At 40.9% G+C, this 20116-nt stretch overlaps 3 protein-coding genes across 4 annotated transcripts; 1 reads left to right on the top strand and 2 right to left on the bottom strand.

Moving 5' to 3' along the window:
- Window positions 1-7032: 7032 nt before the first annotated feature.
- LOC105014469 (glutaredoxin-1-like) lies at window positions 7033-8217 on the top strand. Its single transcript, NM_001311003.1, is given in 3 exon segments — window positions 7033-7374; window positions 7743-7863; window positions 7968-8217. Coding segments are annotated over 2 exon segments (321 nt in total). The 5' UTR covers window positions 7033-7167; the 3' UTR covers window positions 7857-7863; window positions 7968-8217.
- Window positions 8218-9646: 1429 nt separating this feature from the next.
- On the bottom strand, window positions 9647-12189 carry LOC117592759. The gene is made up of 2 exons (XM_034296268.1): window positions 10177-12189; window positions 9647-10108 (listed from the first exon to the last, which is right to left on the bottom strand). Exons 1-2 carry the CDS (start codon window positions 11335-11337, stop codon window positions 10097-10099), a joined length of 1173 nt encoding a protein of 390 aa, XP_034152159.1. The 5' UTR covers window positions 11338-12189; the 3' UTR covers window positions 9647-10096.
- Window positions 12190-12228: 39 nt separating this feature from the next.
- Window positions 12229-16021, bottom strand: LOC114840657 (Rieske domain-containing protein-like). 2 transcript variants are annotated; one of them, XM_034296269.1, is made up of 4 exons: window positions 15774-16021; window positions 13660-13769; window positions 13168-13202; window positions 12229-12768 (listed from the first exon to the last, which is right to left on the bottom strand). In XM_034296269.1, the coding sequence occupies exons 2-4, from the start codon at window positions 13676-13678 to the stop codon at window positions 12487-12489; spliced, it is 336 nt and encodes a 111-aa protein (XP_034152160.1). In that variant the 5' UTR covers window positions 13679-13769; window positions 15774-16021; the 3' UTR covers window positions 12229-12486. The 2 variants fall into 2 exon arrangements, with proteins under 2 accessions (XP_034152160.1, XP_028980262.2); XM_029124429.2 differs by having other exon boundaries at window positions 12236-12768; window positions 13660-13869.
- Window positions 16022-20116: the final 4095 nt, after the last annotated feature.

The raw sequence follows: 20116 nt of genomic DNA, 5'->3' as shown, positions 1-20116 counted from the left end.
CAAGTTACCTGAATTACAGCAACAACCCATTCAAACCAACTGTCCACAGAAGGTAAGTTGTACTTTCACTTTTGCTCGACCAGCTTAAAAAAAGTTGTAAAAACAATATTTTCGGATGTTTAAAAGACTGGAGAAATAAATATTTTACAACGATTCCCTACACGTTTGAGTGCTTGCTTTGTCACTTGAACAGAAATTGAGTGAATAACAGCAAGCAGGAAATAGCAGAGGGTATTACGCTTGCCCTTGTCTGCCATTGCTTGTTTGAGGAGAGATGAACATGTGTCTTATGATGAAGATGGATCAGAGGGAGGGTGCCATTCTTCCATTTGACAAAAGAAGGTGGTGCACTTTCTGTTGACCAGTAGAGATTCTGAAGGAACACAATCTTTCCACTATTACTGCAGACATCCTTTCTTACATTACAATGCAAAAATAATGTATTTTTAATGTCTGTGGGACGGATGATAGTTCCATTTACGATCTAGATATATGTGCATTCCATTCCAAGCTTGCAAGCTGACTTCATCCACTACTTGCTAAAAATCGATTGGAATCACAAAACAACTCCGCACCAGTAAAGATTTACCTTATCAACCTGAAAGATACCATTATGCTGTACAACGATTTAAATAGGTTTTAATTTTAGTCAGTGTGGAATATTTTTCCTTGAAATGATACAAGTGTTATTTATCCTATTTATGTGGGCACCAAAACTTTTCCATCCCATTCAGTTATTATACATTACCAAAGTAACATGCTTCTTCAGACATAGAACCTAAACAACAATTTCCGATTTCAGAAAAGAAATACATCAAAATAAGGGCAGCCCACTGGTGGACTCGATAAAAGGCCATTTGTCCCTGCTAAGATGCCGCCATATCTTTAATAGAGTTTTAGCTTGATTGGCTAAATATAGCTGAAGCTGTCATTGGCAGAGAACTGAACCATTGGTTACAGTTTATCTTGGCTCATGGACTACTTTCAGGGTGAGGAATCATCTAACAACAGGTTATAAAGTCTCAAAATTCTCCAGAATTTGTTTCAGTGCTTTTCTTCTGTACCTGTTAGTATCAACACATGGTCAAACGACGCACTTGGGAAATCTTTGCTCTGCCTGATGTTTGCGTTTGTTGTAGTAACGACGCATCGTTAAAACACTCGTAAGCTGATGTTCCCTGCTATGAGGCAACCAGGCCCGGATCCTTCCTATACGGCTCCCCCTACCACACCCTCAGGGGGACTGGATGAATGTTATCTGTCAACAAACCCCAGCCACCGGCCTATGGCTCCTAGCACAACATACCTACCCCCCCCACTTCAATCTAATTTTACTATCCCTGTCCCACCACCTCCTCCGTCATGTTTGACCTCTGACCCTAACCTCCGCTCTGCATTATTACCATCGCCACCGGCTGTGCTCCCGGTACCTCCCGTCCCCTGGCAGGCTGCCACCGACTCACTGTGAACTTACAGCGCCTGTGATAATAATGCCCCTCTGTCCCCGGGGGCTGCATGGACAAAGATAGCACCACCCTGACTCACAAGGCTGAGCATGTTGAAAATTAATCTGAGTGTCTCTTCTAGGCATTCATACCATGGGAGCGGAGCGAGGGATGAGGGTACAGCAGTGATTCAGTTGGCCCGTCGCATGTTGAAAATTAATCTGGGTGTCTCTTCTAGGCATTCATACCAGGGAGCGGAGCGAGGGATGAGGGTACAGCAGTGATTCAGTTGGCCCGTCGCATGTTGAAAATGAATCTGAGTGTCTCTTCTAGGCATTCATACCAGGGAGCGGAGCGAGGGATGAGGGTACAGCAGTGATTCAGTTGGCCCGTCGCATGTTGAAAATGAATCTGAGTGTCTCTTCTAGGCATTCATACCAGGGAGCGGAGCGAGGGATGAGGGTACAGCAGTGATTCAGTTGGCCCGTCGCTCAATCCCACCACAGACGGAGTGCCAACTGCTGTGACCCGTTACCAGTCAACGGGCAGTGTGAAGACACACATGCATGCGTGGCCCCTTCCTTCCCTTGCTTCGATCCCCCCACTATTTCTGTCTGTCTTTCATTATCCGTCTTTCCTTTCTCTTCCAAGACAGACCCCCAGGCATGTTTCTTGAGCTCATTTCCGCCATGCCCATGTCCCAGATGTGGGTTGGATAGACATATATTACATATGAAGTAAGCAAGATGCAGCCAGAGACGGCAGCATTTCTGTTTCATCTAAAAATATTGAAACTTTTTCTTGTGTTTTTTGTGATTTCATTTCACAGGCCTGAAGTATTTTCCAAAGTGTTTTTGTAAAAAGGCAATTTAGAAGGCTCATTTTAAAAATTATATAAATAACAGCTCAGTTAGAAATGTGGTCTTGTTCGGGTGTGCAGGTAATTGGAATAACAAACGGAATACATTGCAATATTGCTTTTAATTTTGCATTGGTAATCTAAACTCAAATAAACAAAAGCATATAAACAACAACAGATCACAGTCATAGCAACAAATCATTTGTAAATACTGAGAAGCTTCGCTATGACACTCCAAATTGAGCTCAAATGCATCCTTTACTATCCTTGAGATGTCTCTAAAATTTAACTGGAGGTCAAATGAAATGGCAGACAAAATTATTGGACATGATTTATAAAAGCACATACCTGTCTATTTAAGGTCAGCATTTCACAATGTCAGAGCATAAACCAAAGCCATGAAGTCCAAAGAGCTCTCTGTCGAAAGTCCTCCAGAGCACAGTAGACTCTACTATTATGAAATGGGAGAAGTTTTGAACCACGCAGACTCTTCCTAGAGATGCTTGTCAGGCCAAACTAAGCAACACGGCCTTGGTCAGGGAGGTGACCAAGAACCCAATATCCACCTCAATTTCCCTGCAGAGATGGAAGAATCTGCCAGAACGACAACCATCTCTGCTGCAGTCCAACAAACAGGCAGCTAACACCTAACCACCATTCATATATGCTGGTAGCATAGCTAGATAGCATAAAGTAATCAGTGGGTGTAGCTGTTGTTGGCTGCAATGCAGTGGATTTTTTAGGATGAGATACAAGCGTCATACCCATATACTCTATTTACTGAAATGTGAAATTCACATAAAAGTCGTTTTGTTGAGGGTCAGTGAGGGTCAAACCTTTTCCCCGTGAATTACCGTGACATTTCCGTTGTTTGGGTGGGGTTTCATTATCCTCTTCATCTATAAGATTAGCAGCTTTAGTAGTGCTGTGTTCCGTGAAGAATGTCTCAATTAACTTTTCATCACACCAACAATGGTCTTTACATAATAAACATTATGGGATGATCATGAGGTACCATAAATGAAACCAAAACGGTTAATACCATATGTTGAAGCCATAGCTCTATCTAAAGAATAAGTGCTTTTAAGTCTGGTCTACTGTACAACAATGTTCAACTAGAGTGGAAAGTCAGGATTGTCTTTTAGCCTAAAACAGATGGAATCGAGAAAGATCAGCACAGCTTTAGCAAAGGGGAGGGTTTGTTAACAGGGGAAGGTGATCATTCGGTGGTACGCAGGCAGCACAGTTCACTGTTTTTAAGGTATCTCACCAGCGCTTTGCCGTTCCCACCATCTGACTGAAACTTTGTTGTTTCCTCTGTCTTATATGATATAAAGTTTGCAGTTATGTTCTGACTCAGTGTTCTGACTCAATCCACAAAAGTGAAGGGTCATCTTCATGCTACGGAATACAAAGTTCAGGCAACAGTTTGGGGAACGCCCTTTCCTGTTCCAGTATGACTGTGCCCTGTGCACTAAATGGGGTCCTTAAAGACATGGTTTGATGAGATTGATGTGGAGGAACTCGATTGGCCTGTACAGTGGCCTGACCTCAACCCCACTGAACACCTTTTGGATGAGGCACTCCAAAGTTTTGTGGAAGGCATTCCCAGAATAGTAGCAGTTGTTATAGCTGCAAAGGGGGGCCAACTCCATATGAATGCCCATGGTTTTGGAATGGGATGTCCAACAAGCTCATATATGTGTGATGGTAGGGTGCCCACATACTTTTGGCCATAATTGTATATTATCATGTGGGGGAATATAAAGCCAATGGTCACCTGCGAGCGGATCATTTTTGTCGGATCAAGATGTTGTGAAACGTTGGTCTTTGCAGTTTTTAAAGAAAAGGCACTACATTCCTGATTGTTTGAGGTTGCCACCTGCATATTCCTCAATTATTAATTTATTTCCCCCAAAATATATTTTGTTCAGGCTATGTTCAGATTTTAGGAAAATAGAGTTCTTTGAACAAGCACACCGAGCTTGCGGATTAGCTCAGGGTTTCCCACGGAGGGATACAATTGGCCAGCACCGCCCATGTTTGCAGGGATTAGAAATGGAATTTGGTTGCCTTGCCTTGTGCTCTAGCGGCTACCTGTGGCAGCTTGGGCACCTGTGATCTCAATCATAGTGAAACCCCTTCAAAAAAAATCTCTCATGTGTCTTGCAAGATGGATTCAGTGTTGTTCTACAAGAAAGGATTTACCAACTTTGCATAGAAGCACACACAGCCAGGACAAACATCACAATTAACACCAAATAACTAGAAAGACATTTCATTGAAAAAGGGGAAGGCTCAGAGGCTGATTATGATGTGATTTTCTTACATTATGGATTATCTTGGCCAGGGCCATTCAATTCCCATCCTGGAGGTCAGAAACACTTCATTTTCTCCTTCCAATAAGGGACTCATTCAGAGTTGGGACACTGGGTGCCAGCAATTAAATATTGAGTAGAAACAAAAACCATAAGTGTTTCATATGCCTCCAAGGAATAGAGTGCAATACCTTTATTCTAGACCAGTGGTGATCAACTCTTACCCTACGAGGGCCGGAACCAGATGGTTTTCTGTTCTACTGCAACATTAATTGGTCCCACCTGGTGTCCCTTTACTAAATCAGTCTCTGATGGAAAAATGGAGTGGAGCTGACTACGAGGTCCAGAGATGAGTTTGAGGGTATTTTTGTCTTTGAACAAAAAACAAGAAATTAAATGGTTCTTAAAGTCCACACTAAATGTGAAGTGTATTGCATTTTGGGTATAAAAAGAGTCTGACAAACTTGAAAAACACCATGCGATCAAAGGTCACAAGTGTTAAATACTTGTGGGAGGGTCCCTGCAGTTGCTACTCACAAACTTCGACAATTTACTCGTGTGGTTTGGGAGGCACTGTCATTAGGGTGTTTTTAGTTTAATTACACGAACATCACGTAAAGAACAGCACTTAACGTCGATGTGGATCATGAACACAGTATAATACAGATAAGATGTTTATTTCTATTTCAACATGACACTGGCATGCTGATCTGAGTCTTGAAAACGAGCCGACTCCGATTCACATATTGCAGAAGCACCTCCTCCGACTTAGCCGACGGACGTCTGTTTAGTAGCTTTTGTTGATAAAACATAACAGAAAATACAACCCAGACCATTTTTTGTTTCAGTTAGACGTTGTAAACGCAATACCGGGAATAGCCACTTAGATTGGTTGTATTCACGTCAAGTAATGCGAGACGGTAAATGTTTATTTACCGTCTCGCATTTGTTCACTATTGGCGGCTGGAGAGCTTTATCATTTCTGGATATAGGGCGGACTCTACTGGGCAAAGGTGCAAAGGAGGAATGATAAGGTGCGATTATTGATTGACTGACTGATTTGTATTGATAAGAAATGTGTTGGTTTTCTTTTAATTTGTGTTTGTTACTCAGAATTGCACACTCCAACGTGCTTTAAACAATGTCTGATTGTTGCAAAAAAAGTTGGTAGAAAATCATCTGAAATGTGCGTCAAATTGGTTACATCTTACTTATCCTAATTATGGAACATATTATTTCTCCCCACTATTGCAGTGCATATATTCAACATTTAGTAAATAAATGTGTAGCTTAAATTTGGTTTCATTAATGCTTAAAAAAGTAGCAAAAATAACCGCTCCTTTCGTCAATATGATTCTGTTGCCAACGTTAAACAAAAAGCTATTCGAACGACCCACCAGGTACATCAACATCAATATAAGTTGGATTTGAAACACGAAAAAAAAATCTGCAGGATCCGTCTGTAATTATATAACATAATATGCCATGAGACAAGACACTGTAGACATTAAGGGTACTTAGGTAGACAGCAGAGAGACAACAATAGGTGGCTGATTAATAAAAGGGCCATGTACAACAGCAAACAATGTTTTCAAAGGCAAACCCAGAGTGATGGAGCAGTAAATACCAGTTTCATTGTGGCAGAAGGAATAGCTAAATCCAACCAGTCACCTACCGGGGTTGTTTGAAGCAAATGCTTAAAAGCTATATTACTACATTGTGGAAGTTAACAGAATTAAATGTGCACATTGCAAGACAATTACGATTTATTAATTTAGATTAATCTTAAGTATAAAGTCATAATGGGCCTCATTATCTCCATGGACACCATGCCCCTCTGATAGCCAAGCTCAGCTGTGGCCGTGCAACAGGTAATGGATAAATGTCAGTCACCACTGCAAAATACATCTCTTGGGTGACTGATCATGGCTGCCTGCAGAATGTATGTACAGACAGCACATAACACAGTTAAATGCAGACTATATAGGCCTACTTGTTGAATGCTCGGTGGTCAGGCGGGTCTGGGCCCTGTTTGTTCCCTCAAATCTCCCGCAACAGGTTGCTTAGCCTACCTTCCTTGTCTATGGAAAACGTCTTGAACAGTCCACCCAACACTGCCAGTGGAGGATAATCTGCACTGTCATACTTGTTCTCCCCACGGATATGTACATATTAATCAGGGGTTAAACTCAATGAATGTATAAATATATATATACAGCTCCGGAAAAAATTCAGAGACCACTACACCTTTTTCTTTCCTTTCCAAAAAAGTCGAAAAGGAAGGTTGCTTCTGCGACATGGCTGCAGACACCTGTGTTTAACCCCTGATTTAAATTTCATGATTTGGAAACTGAAAATGAAACTTGAGCTGACGTGGTTATAAGGTCCAACCCACTTTCGTGAACTTCCTAGGCCTGCTTTATTTCTGTGAATCTTGCTCGTTGACCATAGTGGCTTCGCTGCCAGTTTGACAACTCTTAACAATTTAATTTTATAGTCTGTCGAAGATCACTCTGCATAACCCTATTGATCTCTGAACAACAACATGGCTCAGGAATTTGTTGCCGGCAAGATTAAAGGAGATAAAGTAGTCGTGTTTCTAAAACCGTCGTGCCCATATTGTGTAACGGCTAAAAATGTTTTGTCAAAGTATGGATTCAAATCTGGACACTTGGAATTTATAGACATTTCTGGACGTGATGACATGAGTGAAATCCAGGATTATTTAAATAACATAACAGGTGCAAGGACGGTGAGTAAACGCCTGTGTTGTTTTATAATTACCCATGCTTTGTCATTCAATTTATATATACTGTATTTTGTAATAAAGCATATTTCGTATTTGTTGTAGGCCTAGCAGTCGGCAGTTTTTCATTAAGAACCATTAAACATTTAGTAAAATCATTTTCAGTTTCCAAATCATGTTCCCACGCATACTAACCTATGTTTGCTAGGGAATCACAATGATTCAGGAAACAGGCCATGTATAGAAAAGGAAGGCAGTACTTGCGCTGCCTTTTTCTGCGGCCCCTTAACATTTTAATAATACAGCTGCTGCCCAATGATCAGTATGAATGTGTGTGCATGTTTTAAGGTTAATTTGTGTGTGCATGTTTCAAGGTGCCACGAGTGTTCATCGGTGAGGAGTGTGTTGGCGGGGGCAGTGACGTTTCAGCCCTGGACAAGAGTGGGAAGCTGGAGGGAATGCTTAAGTCAATCGGAGCGCTACAGTAAACTTCAGGTTGGCTACTGTGATAAAACATTATTTCACACCGTTATGTGCAGTGCTTTTGTATTGTAACTGTATGGATATCACTGGTGGCTCACCTATTTCTTTCCACACAGCCTCTCCTCTCCACCACTCCGCATTTATGGCTGCAGACACCTGTGGATATCTGCATCATTTGGAAGACCTCTTACCTGTCTGCTGAACTTAAACTGAGATACCAAACATGGTGCATAACTACATCAATGATGTCCTTGTTGAAGTAAAAGGAAGAATCTTCTGTCCCATGTTTTCATGACAGTATATCTTTTCCCTCAATGTCTTCTGAGATGTTGGCATCAAAACATCAACTAAAATAATGATATGTTTAAAAAAGCCTGTTCTTTTAAAAGGTTTGATGACATCAAATCTTTATGGTTGTGAGTACTGAAGTCACTGTGGAAAAGAGTTCCTGCTTAGTTATTCAAATGTATTTTAAAAAGTACTGATGGAGCCTGATGGTGGGACTCCTTCCCAGAAACAAATGCTGTTCAGGATGAACTATTAGCAACAATCTGTCACACTTTTCTTCACATTAATGTAAGAACACCATTATTGAGAATACACTGGGTACTCTAACTAGTGCTTAGATTAAACAAATATCTGCTTACACCTTCAATATAATTAGCAAAATAGAACAAAAGATTACATTAATGTGATCTGCAAATTGACTCCAGTAACCATTTACTGTAATCTATCTTCATGTCATAGCGTCATCTCTGATATACGCTATCTATACATCTACTTCCAATTTGAATATGGGCTTCCAGCAGCTTCCACACAAAAGCCAGACATACTCTGGTAGGCCCACTAGGTGTGGTCTCATCAAACTTGACAATGAAGCAGTAAATAAGTGAAATGTTTTAAACTCAATGTCTTTTAAAATACACTGCTCAAAAATATTAAGGGAACACGTAATCATCACAGTATAACACCAAGTCCAATAATCTTCAGGGATACCAGTCTGTCCAGTTCTGAAGCGATTGTGAATTAATGTCACCTGTTTTAGTGCAAATTAAAGTGACAACAGGGGCACTGGAGAGGCAACAGTAAGACAAGCCCCTTTTCTAGGTTTGCACTTTGCTTTTGTCCTTGTCACTACTGGTAGCATGAGGTTGTACCTGCAGCCCGTTCAGTTTGCACAGGAAGTCCAGCTCCTCCAAGATGGCACATCCCTACGTGCCTTGAAAAGAGAACCAGAGAACACCAGAATTAGCAGGTCCACAATTGGCACCTCGTTCTCTTAACAGATGATAGCAGGTTCACACTGAGCGCCCGTGACAGACATGAAAGAGGCTGGAGACGCCGTGGTGAATGTTATGCTGCCTACCACATCATCCAGCATGACCGGTTTGACGGTGGGTCAGTGATGGTCTGAAGAGGCATATCCTTGGAGGGTTGCACAGACCACGTGTACCCTGACTGCTGTTAGGTACCGGGATGAAATCCTCAAACCTTACATTGGTACAGCGGGCCCTGGGTTCCTCATGGTGCAGGAAAATGCCAGGCCTCATGTGGCCTGGCATTAGATGATGAAGGCACTGATGCCATTGACTGGCCCTCACATTACTCAGACCTGAATTAATTTGAGAAACTCTGGAACGTTATGTATCGGTGCATCCGCCGCCGCCAAGTAGCTCCACAGACTGTCCTGATCCAGGTCTGGGAGGAGATCCCCCACGACACCATCTCATCAGGAGACGTGTCATGAGTTTGAATCCAGCTCTCATTCGATTGGTGATTTTGGTTTCCAGTGAATGTTGTTACATCATTTCGTTCTCAACAAATTACACAATGCACAGTAACGATTTGGATCTTTAATATATTTAGTTATCGAGACCTGATATGTGATGTAAGTGTTCCCTTACATTTTTTGAGCAGTGTATATTCCCTTCATATTCTGCTCTGTAAGTGGGCTATGGCAACCTAATTGGGTTTCTTCTCCCTGTCACCAGCTTCACTGTTTTATATAAACCCATCTGTCCTGAAGCTCAACACTTATCTTACACTAATACAGAATCACATCAACGGCTATATTTTATGCTAACATTGATTTATTAGTAATTCAGACTGATGGGATTAGATTATTAGGTCTTCTGCAGGATCATGATTAGGACTGCTGTGTCCTAAGTTAAAGACTAATGAGTTGGATAGCTTGCTAGTCAAATTGAGGGTTGCTGACTAGCTGGATGAATTGATGGGTGGATTGTTAGGTTGCTTGGTCAGTTGGATTAATTCATGGGTGGGTTGTTAGGTTGCTTGGTCAGTTGGTCGTTGCTCAGTTGCTTGATCATCAGAGATGTCCCTCAGAGAAACCTCCTTCTCCAGTTCCTCCAGCCTCAGGTTTTCAGGAGTAGTGTGCCTGCTAGAGCTCGGGTCCTGTTTATATTCAGCGGCGTCACCCTCAGTCGTGCTTTCTTTGGCAGAAGGGTTGGTATCAATTTCTGACCTGCTCTGACCACCCCTGGTAGGGTTCAGATCTCTGATGGTGCTGTTGTGGTCTTGATCACTCTCATCAGCCGTTTTAGGTACACCAGCGATGAGAGTCTCCTTTCCAACTTTGCTCAGATCAGGACTTGACAGTTCTGACCAGGGGTAGCTAATCACTGACGTCAGAGAGCTGGGTGGGATGTCACTTGAGATGTCATCTGAGTCCGTTGTGCTGGAATCTTCTGAAATAATGGTTATCAAACATTGTCTAAATGTGCTGCCAGCTTGTTTCTCACCAGTGGTTTTGCCTCTCTCATCTCCTGGAAACGATAGGGATGGCACACCTGGCAACACCTGCCAGTCCAATGAACAGTCCGTGGAACATGTGTACGTCTGCACTGACGACAGTGATGTGCCAGATTGGCATGAGGTTAAAGCTGAGGTTTGGAGAGTCTTGGGAGAATGTACGGACACTGAAACTGTTGACCAGACGGATACGTTGCTAGGAGGCTTGGTGACAGGCCTGTTTGGAAACAACTCTGGGGAAATGCTGATCTCCTCAACTTGAGTTTTGTTTCCACCAGGATGACCTAATTTTTTAGATCTGGTTGATCCTCTGTTCTTGTCCTTAGACAGTCTGGCCTTTTCTGGGTCTGGTTTCCGCCGATCTCTTTTCTTTCTTCTGGAGGACTCTGGACATGTTGATTCGGAAGATTTCTTGTTCAACTTTTCAAAATCACGGTCTGGTGGCTTTTTTCTGTCTGAGGAAGATCTAAACTTAACAGAGGAAAAAGACAAGGTTTCTCTGCTCTGGTTCTCATTTACATTTTCAGAGTTAGCGTGATTATCTTCCCTTTCATCACAGTTGATTCCACAACAGGACAGCATTAAAAGAAACTGGAAGGCAGCCACAATCGGATGGCTTTTCTTCTTCTTCTTCTTCTTCTTCTGCACTTGAACATCCTCCTCAATATGCTCAGATTGCCTCTTGGGGACAATTGGGCTCTGAATTTGACCCATCTGAGCTTAAAGCAGGTCTACTCAGTCTAATCCTCGTCTTGAGTTTTAGTCAAGGTAAAAAATAAACACAAAATACTTTGCTGCTCCCGTAAGCAATATAAGGAATGAATGAAAAGTGATTTATACGACTTATATAAGGAGGCAGCCATTATGACACGTATTCATAGCAACTAGTGATGTCATAATGGTAATTAACGTAATAACATCATGTTGTGATCCATTCAGGTTCCATGAACACTGGTTATGACATCACAATAGGCTTGTTTTTCCCAGTGGTAGATTTCATCTACCCATAAAAAATAATTCAGACAAGCATAAAAAATTTGCACACAACACAGATGTTATCTAAGGAGTCACAGTCAGTCTCTCTTCATCACAGTTTCCCAAAGTAGTATTTCTGCAACTCTCAAATGTAACTCAAATGTTTCTGTAAGACATAGGAATATGCAGCATTTTGGTGGACTATGAATGGGATCCTTTTGGGTGGGGTCTGAAGTATTGCAATAAAAGGTAATCCATCATGTCATATTATTGGGGAGAGGATAAAGCCCATCACCCCCCACAAGACAATTGGACATAAGATCAGTAAGGGCAAATCCACCACCAAAAACTAAAATAATGACCCTCCTTTGAATTTGATGAATGTCTATGTTCTATTAACATGATTCAACTTGTAATCTAAGTGTTCCATTCGGGATAACATTACTAGATTCACAGATATTTTAAATGTATTATCTACACACCCCAGATCACCAAGTACACAGTGTGGGTATACCTAACTAGGACACATCCTATATCATCACAACAACATTTTTAAGGTATATTGGGATTTCATTTTCCATTCATTTTGAGGAGGTTTAAAAAAAAAAAGGGGGGGGGGGTGTAATGTAACTGTACAAAAATAGAGCATCATCAGAAAAATGTTTGTAAAAGTTTTGAACATTTGGGGACAATTATGAGATACAGCTGCCCTGGAGAATACATAAATATCTTACCCAGATTATGCTTTGAGCTGATGATAGGGAAGCTTTTAGTTTTGTGTTGAAATAGTCCTGTAGCTCCCTTATAACATTCCCAAATGCTAAAGAACAAATTACCAGGGTTTTTATCCTGATCACAATCCTTACACTCCAGTGAGTCACCTTCGTGTCATTTTTTATTCTTAGGTTGGGCCTTATTCATAGTGGTCCTGTATCTCTCAGTCTGGTAGAAGTCAGAGTCAATGGGATCTAGTGAGTCATTGATGGTGACATACACATTTTTGTTGACTTCTGTGACCTTGTGAACCCTCTGTTTGACCCCTTTCGATCGCCAGGTGGGTTTGGGGGGTGTAGCCGAGGGGTTCACCGCCTGGTACAGCCCCTTGCCTTCCGCCAGGGTAATCTTGTACTTGTGCCACGGACACACAATGCAAATCCGCCCGTCAAACTCCTGGTCACATCAGAGTTAACACATCATAATAAACAAAAGAAACACAGAAATAGTGGACATTAGTGTTTACATCTACATTTTAGTAACTTAAAAGACATGCTTAGCTATGAGAATGGGATGAGATGAGTTGGGTTCTCTATGTCAACTCTTTTTTCCTTTTAAAAACACAATGCTGAATAATAACCTTAGACTGCGGTCTGACATTATCCACCACAGTGTTTTTGCTGAGGCAGTAGTTAGTGTAGTTATTGAGAGTTGGAGACAAATAGCAGCCAGAGCAGTGCAAGGCAGCTTAGTTAAGATCATGGACGCTTCAGATACAGTTTGTCCATCACAGACTCAACAGTCACATAATAGCAATCAGCAGGTGAGAGGGAAATCCAGAAAATTCACCCTCACCTCTATATCTCCCTCCTGCAGTGGCCCACCGGAATCTGTCCAGACAGAATGAATAGAACCTCAATATACTACAGCATCCCTGGTTTTTAATGTCTGGCACAGAAATAGTACTACAACAGGGGTGTCCAAACCATTCCACGGAGGGCCGTGTGTCTGCAGGCTTTTGGTGTTTCCTATAAATTGGTTCCCAGTTCACACCTCAACAATCAGGTGAGGGTAGAAACTAACCAATTAGTAACCTAATTAGTCAAGCAAGTACAAGGAGAGAGCAAAAACCTGCAGACACACGGCCCTCCGTGGAATAGTTTGGACACCCCTGCACTACAACAAATATTTATTTTACATTTCTTTTAAAGGCCTTACAAGTATGCTGTCCATTGTATGACAAAGGTAGTGGTAGTTTGAGGTGTGGAATCCTCTAGTCCCAATTTGTTCAGTTCCCCAACATTCATTGTACACAAAACCTACATATATTTTTGTGCCAATCCTTACGGTAGCAGCGCATGTCCATGGCGTGGAACTGGCCCTTGTGGCAGAGGACCAGCACATCCCTTCCGCCGACCAACCTGGTAACGCGCTTTGCCTGGACCAAATCTTCCTTCCTGCCAACAAAGTGTGCAGATGGAGGGGGCAAAGAAGGGGTAGAGGAAGTCAGTTCTTCCTCAGAGGACATCATGGAAACTTCCAAACGTATGCGCACTCCTGAGAGAGAGAGAGAGAGAGAGAGAGAGAGAGAGAGAGAGAGAGAGAGAAAAACTGATGTGCAGGTTTGTGAGACCTAAATTATAGAGAAAAGATTCCAGCAACCTTTTCAGACAAGTAAAAAGTGTGGCGCATTACAGGAGTGGCAATACTCTAGTAGACGTGAGAATTCTGCTCCGGCGTAGAATGTTAGATTAACATTTTTATTCCATTTGTTTATGGTTGGGTAGGAAAATGCCTTTTATTTTGACTGAATATTGTTTTCAGTCATGTTACAAATCAACCAAAATGTACTACTTTATGAGAAATCGGTCTGCACACAGGTAGCAGACAGACAAGCAGCGTTAATGCAGGCCAAGATTGTGACTGACAGTTTGCGTTGCCTAGTGACAAATGTTCGTCCAACGTCAAATCCAGCATTTCTTTATTGACAATGATAATAACGACACGGTGCCAGTTAGAAAGCATCTCCAGAGAAAGTTTGGTGCCAGCCAAACTTTAGTGGACTCTTAAAGATATACAACTATGCCGTTACAAAGTTGCTCCCGTAACGCCACAGCCCACATGGTATTGGTTAAATATTTAACAGTGCCAGAATTGCTTCCATCAAAAGTGCTACTGTACGTGTGTGTTTATTCCAAATTGTTTACTATTCAATTGCCAAATAAAAGGAAACAAAGCTAGCATTTCTACTGGACAAATTCAGGTTTTATTCTTCCATAAAAGTTTTGAAATAGGTTTAGCAGGATATACTTCAATCCCTGACCACTGAATCAGGTTTAATTCTAATAATCCAAATAAGAGCATGTCCCTTCACTCAGTGGATTTACAGATTTTGAAGTCACAAACTGTGTAACTAAGTAAAAACCAAATCAAAAGTACCTAGTTGCCACTATTTCTTAAGCTTGTCCTCATGGGAAGAGGCAGGGACCCTGGGGCAATTTCAAATTGAAAAGTTTTTCTAATACACAATAGAAAATTGCAAAATTCAATAGTTTTTTGTAGGTGTCCTCTTTGAACAATTTTAACATGGTTTGAGGCTGGAAATTTGAAATTTGGAATGACGTGCAGCAAATAGTTGTTCTTTCCTTCAGTCACAGTAACGTCACTCCTTACTGTAAGATGACTTAGAGCTTGCATTGCATATTGAACTTGAATTTGTGCAAGCCTGTTAAGTGTAAACTCAGTTTGTGTTTATTACACCACATGTTCTGTTGCCTATGTTGAGGATTTAATTTTGGTAGGTTTAAATGGTGAAAGGATATGAATATGAAACATGACCGATGGTAGATGCAGATGTTGTATCACAAGTTAATTAGTGCGCACTGCACTCTACCACAACAACCTTATCCACTCTGCGATCGAGCTGCAGCGTCAACAAACATTTCAAACTGTTTCCCGTATAGGCTATACGTATTCTAAGTACAAACACATTAAACGCGATCATGACACATAAGAATGACAAAATGAACATTTGAACGACTTATTTACGTTTGCAGCGTTTTCAACAGGCATCGATACTGTCACCTAACACGATAAGTCCTGCCCAAAGATTCTCATGCCACGCCTACGTCGCATCTGGAAATGTCACCAGTTAATCCGTACACCACTTAAACCGTAACACCGAAAGGACGAACTTATGGTGGGGACTGTCACCGAATATGATTTTTGCACGAACTATATCTTGCACGAAGCATAACCAGCCTGCTTGCTAGTTTGTTTACCTCGTTATAGTTAGCTAGCTAGTTAGTTCATTTAATTAACTAATATTTCATTTCAATTGAGAACAGTACCTATCCGTACACGCATACGCATACATACTAAATATTTGCTAATGCAGATAATTTAACGTAGTCATTTGTCCATGCCAGACGTAACAAATAAGGAGACGTTTTAGCTCTTACCGCTATATTTTCATTTTAAGTGCCTTCGAAGTTGACAAAACTATCTTTGCTTGATTATTGTTCTGGGGGGTATTCCATCAAGGCAGATAAAGGAAAATCCAGGCTTATTTCGAGTCTGGCGAATTACAGTGAGAGTTCTGTTCAATTACTGTGGTTTAGAGTCCCTGCTCAGTAACTAGTTACCTTACATCTAAACTATCCTGCTCCCTCGCAGGCTAACTGTCAAGCTTAATTTAGCTGTGCTTCAAGGAATGTCCAACAGGCGGAAACAGACTCCCCAAAAAACGTTCCGTGTATTTTCTCGCTCGCATCACTTTTGTCCTGTCCGTGTTCGGAAACATAAATTCAGAATCCTGTGCTCAGGAGAGTTGTCATATGTGGGGTCAGGGTGCCTCTGTATGGAGGTCGCCTGGCCCTGGCCCCCTGTTTTTGTTCCCCATGACCAGAGTGTGGCGTGTTGCCTATATAGGGGACCATAGCAAGGGCAATTCCCATCCTCCTGTACCCATGAGAGTTTTCAATAGTTAATTGGCATAGGCCTAGACTATGGCTATATCTCAAATCGCATACTACTATGTACTACAAGTACAGTACGTACTTCGCGGATGATGGTAAAGTACGTACTGGTTAGTATAATAAGCAGCTAGTATGCCAGTATTGGGACAGTTTGATTATTTTGCTTGACACCATTAAGGATTGCGTTAAACTGACTAACATTTCTTATTAAGTTCACTTCCACCACAAATAACACCTATGAACTGTATGGCTTTCGCCACTGGCCGTTTAAAAGATTAAGCCAGTAGTTACTCAAACTTGGCGTGATGTTAAGCGACATACTAATCTGACTTTACAGATGGACATTGACCCAAAACATACTGCAAAAGCAACCAAGGAGTTTTTCAAAGGCATAGTGGAATATTCTGCAATGGCCGAGTCAAACACCTGATCTCAACCTGATCGAGCATGCATTTCTCCTGCTGAAGACAAAAATTAAGTCAGAAAGACCCATGAACAAACAACAACTGAAGACAGTTGCAGTAGGCCTGGCAAAGCATCACAAAGGAGGAAACCCAGCGTTTGGTGATGTCTATGCGTTCCAAACTTCAAGCAGTCATTGCCTGCAAAGGATTCTAGATAAAGTATTAAAAATGAATATTTTATTTATGATTGTGTTAATTTGTCCAATTACATTTGAACCCCTGAAATAAGTGGACTGTGTATGAAAATCGTTGCAATCCCCAAACGTTTCATCTGATATTTTTGTTCAACCCCTTGAATTAAAGCTGAAAGTCTGAACTTGAATTGCATCTTGGTTATTTCATTTCAAATCTATTATGGTGGTGTACAGAGCCAGAAATATGAAAATTGTGTCAGTGTCCAAATATTTCTGGACCGTGAATATTTCTCACTGTTGTTTGATGTATGTGATTACAATATGTTTTATCATTTTTCTGTTTAATTGTTTATAATACGTTTGCAAGCAATAAACATCTGTGGAAGAAGTATTTTGTCGCTCAAGTCAACTGTAAAACACTCAATAATAGGTTGTTACAGTGCCTTCAGAAAGAATTCCGACCCTTTCACTTTCTCAATATCTTTTGTTATAGATGTAGTTTTGTAATTGATTGTATTAGAATTTATTATGTTTAATGTATTTATTTCTATATGACTAAAAGAGAGGGACAAGCAACAGAATATTTCTCTGCTCTTTCTAGCTTTGTCATACAATTCAGTTCCCAATTACTTTCAAGTGATGGGCTAGATCATTGTTTTTACTTTATATGGCTACACTGTTCTAATGGAGAAAATACATTGATGCAGGTGCAGTCATTAACTAACTACAGAATCTAGAACCATCAGCCAAGAAATGACATTCTTGACATCCTTATCATAATATCTGTTATTTATTCCGTTGGAACAGAATGAAGACAAAACAGGGATGTTTTGTGTCACTGTTGCAAAACACTTTTTACAGTGTACTCCAATGAGTATGACCTCAGTGTCAAGAAAGATTTTAGTTTTTCACTTTACATGTAGGCCTCACGCCAATGCTCCAGCTCCTCCTTCCTGTTCTTCACAGCCTCTGGGTTGGTGTCATTGAATGTCAGGGTAGCTTGAAAGAAGAACGTATAGAATTGTCAATCAAACCAAGTATCAATAGACAGACAAAGAGAAAGACACAATTATAAAAATAATAATAGGTCAAGTGTGGTGGCAATTTCATCGATCAGAACTCTTAAAGGAGGAAGTACAGAGACAAAATTCTCTTTGCATAATTAACAGTTTATTTGCAAATTGAGAGATGCGTCAAACACTTACAAACAATCATCCAAGGAGTCTCTAACTTAATACATGAACAGTCATCAGTATTATAGTGGAAAAAGGGGTGTGGTAAGATGCTGCCCATCTGTCTTGTCAATAAAACACATTCCCTTTATTTTGTCAATACCTAGGCTTCACACAAGGGGCAAGCAGTCCTTCCCCACATGGGTAACCTATTGAACTCAAAAGAGCTCTTACAGTATCCGGACAGACAATAGATGCCCTGATGAGTTATACAGATGCGCAGATTAATGAGTAACCTTATAATCTGCCGATACCAGTCAATGATGCCCCCTAGGCAAATACCAGAACCCCCTCTCCTACATTCCTTTTCTCATCCTAACAAGGGGACTCAGTACCTTTAACTAGTAACACATTTATACATATATAGGACCAAGTATACATACACGGACTAAAATGTTAAATGATGTATCTTATTAATTTATGAATCATTCCTTTCACTTTATGCTGCATTTTTTTATCTCCTATTTCTGTTCATGCCTTTATGAGGGTTTAATTGCCTTTGTGTATGTAAAGCACTAGATAAATAAACCTGTTTTACCTTGCATTTCCTTAGTCACTCCTGCCTACAGTATTGACATACTTGAAGATCGTAAATAGTCGTTATAATGTGAGCTGGCATCTTGATAAGCTAACAAGTCTTCAATTGACTAGTGAGAGTTGAAATAAACCAGTGGTTGTGGGTCGAACCGTTACCATATTAATGGCAGAGCTTGCTGTTCTAGAGGACTGTTCTAGAGGAAAAAAGTATTCAGTGACCTCGCTGATTTGTTTCATGTTTCATATAATTTATGCTAAAAGTTGTCAATTTATAGGTTGAAGATCACCACAGCTGCATAAATTATGCGTGTCTTATGTGCAGTGCATTCTCGTGTCCACGACTTTATCCAATTTTCTAAGAGGTGTGTTTCGTAAATCACAATTGGAGATGGTCATATGTCTCTACCCAGGCTTGAATATGAGACCTTTTCTGAGAAGGTTTCATGAATGAGGGCCACTGATGCTATTACTGACCAACAGCATCTAGTGTGGTGATTTCTTAATCTAGTGTGGCAGAATAACCCATTATGATACAAAGCATTTCTTACATAAAATGCTATTTTTAGTGCATCTAAAGCAATTTCAATCAGTCAGAGCCATAAAGTATGAAAATTATAGTAATTATTTATTGCATGTTACAATATAATCAACAGTCAAATGAAAAAGGCACCATGGGTCCATGGTCCATTCATTACATGTTATAAATATGTAAGTTCATATACAGTGGGGAGAACAAGTATTTGATACACTGCCGATTTTGCAGGTTTTCCTACTAACAAAGCATGTACAGGTCTGTAATTTCTATCATAGGTACACTTCAACTGTGAGAGACTGAATCTAAAACAAAAATCCAGAAAATCACATTGTATGATTTTTAAATAAATCATTAGCATTTTATTGCATGACATAAGTATTTGATCACCTACCAACCAGTAAGAATTCCGGCTCTCACAGACCTGTTAGTTTTTCTTTAAGAAGCCCTCCTGTTCTCCACTCATTACCTGTATTAACTGCACCTGTTTGAACTCGTTACCTGTATAAAAGACACCTGTCAACACACTCAATCAAACAGACTCCAACCTCTCCACAATGGCCAAGACCAGAGAGCTGTGTAAGGACATCAGGGATAAAATTGTAGACCTGCACAAGGCTGGGATGGGCTACAGGACAATAGGCAAGCAGCTTGGTGGGAAGGCAACAACTGATGGCGCAATTATTAGAAAGAAGAAGTTCAATCTCCCTTGGTCTGGGGTTCCGTGCAAGATCTCACCTCGTGGGGCATCAATGATCATGAGGAAGGTGAGGGCTCAGCCCAGAACTACCCGGCAGGACCTGGTCAATGACCTGAAGAGAGCTGGGGCCTCAGTCTCAAAGAAAACCATTAGTAACACACTACGCCGTCAAGGATTAAAATCTTGCAGAGCACGCAAGGTCCCCCGGCTCAAGCCAGCGCATGTCCA

This window comes from Esox lucius, chromosome 13 (genome assembly GCF_011004845.1).
Source record: "Esox lucius isolate fEsoLuc1 chromosome 13, fEsoLuc1.pri, whole genome shotgun sequence".
NCBI classification, from domain to species: domain Eukaryota; kingdom Metazoa; phylum Chordata; class Actinopteri; order Esociformes; family Esocidae; genus Esox; species Esox lucius.
Note: the sequence above shows the minus strand (reverse complement) of the source record. Positions and strands in the feature narration are given on the sequence as shown.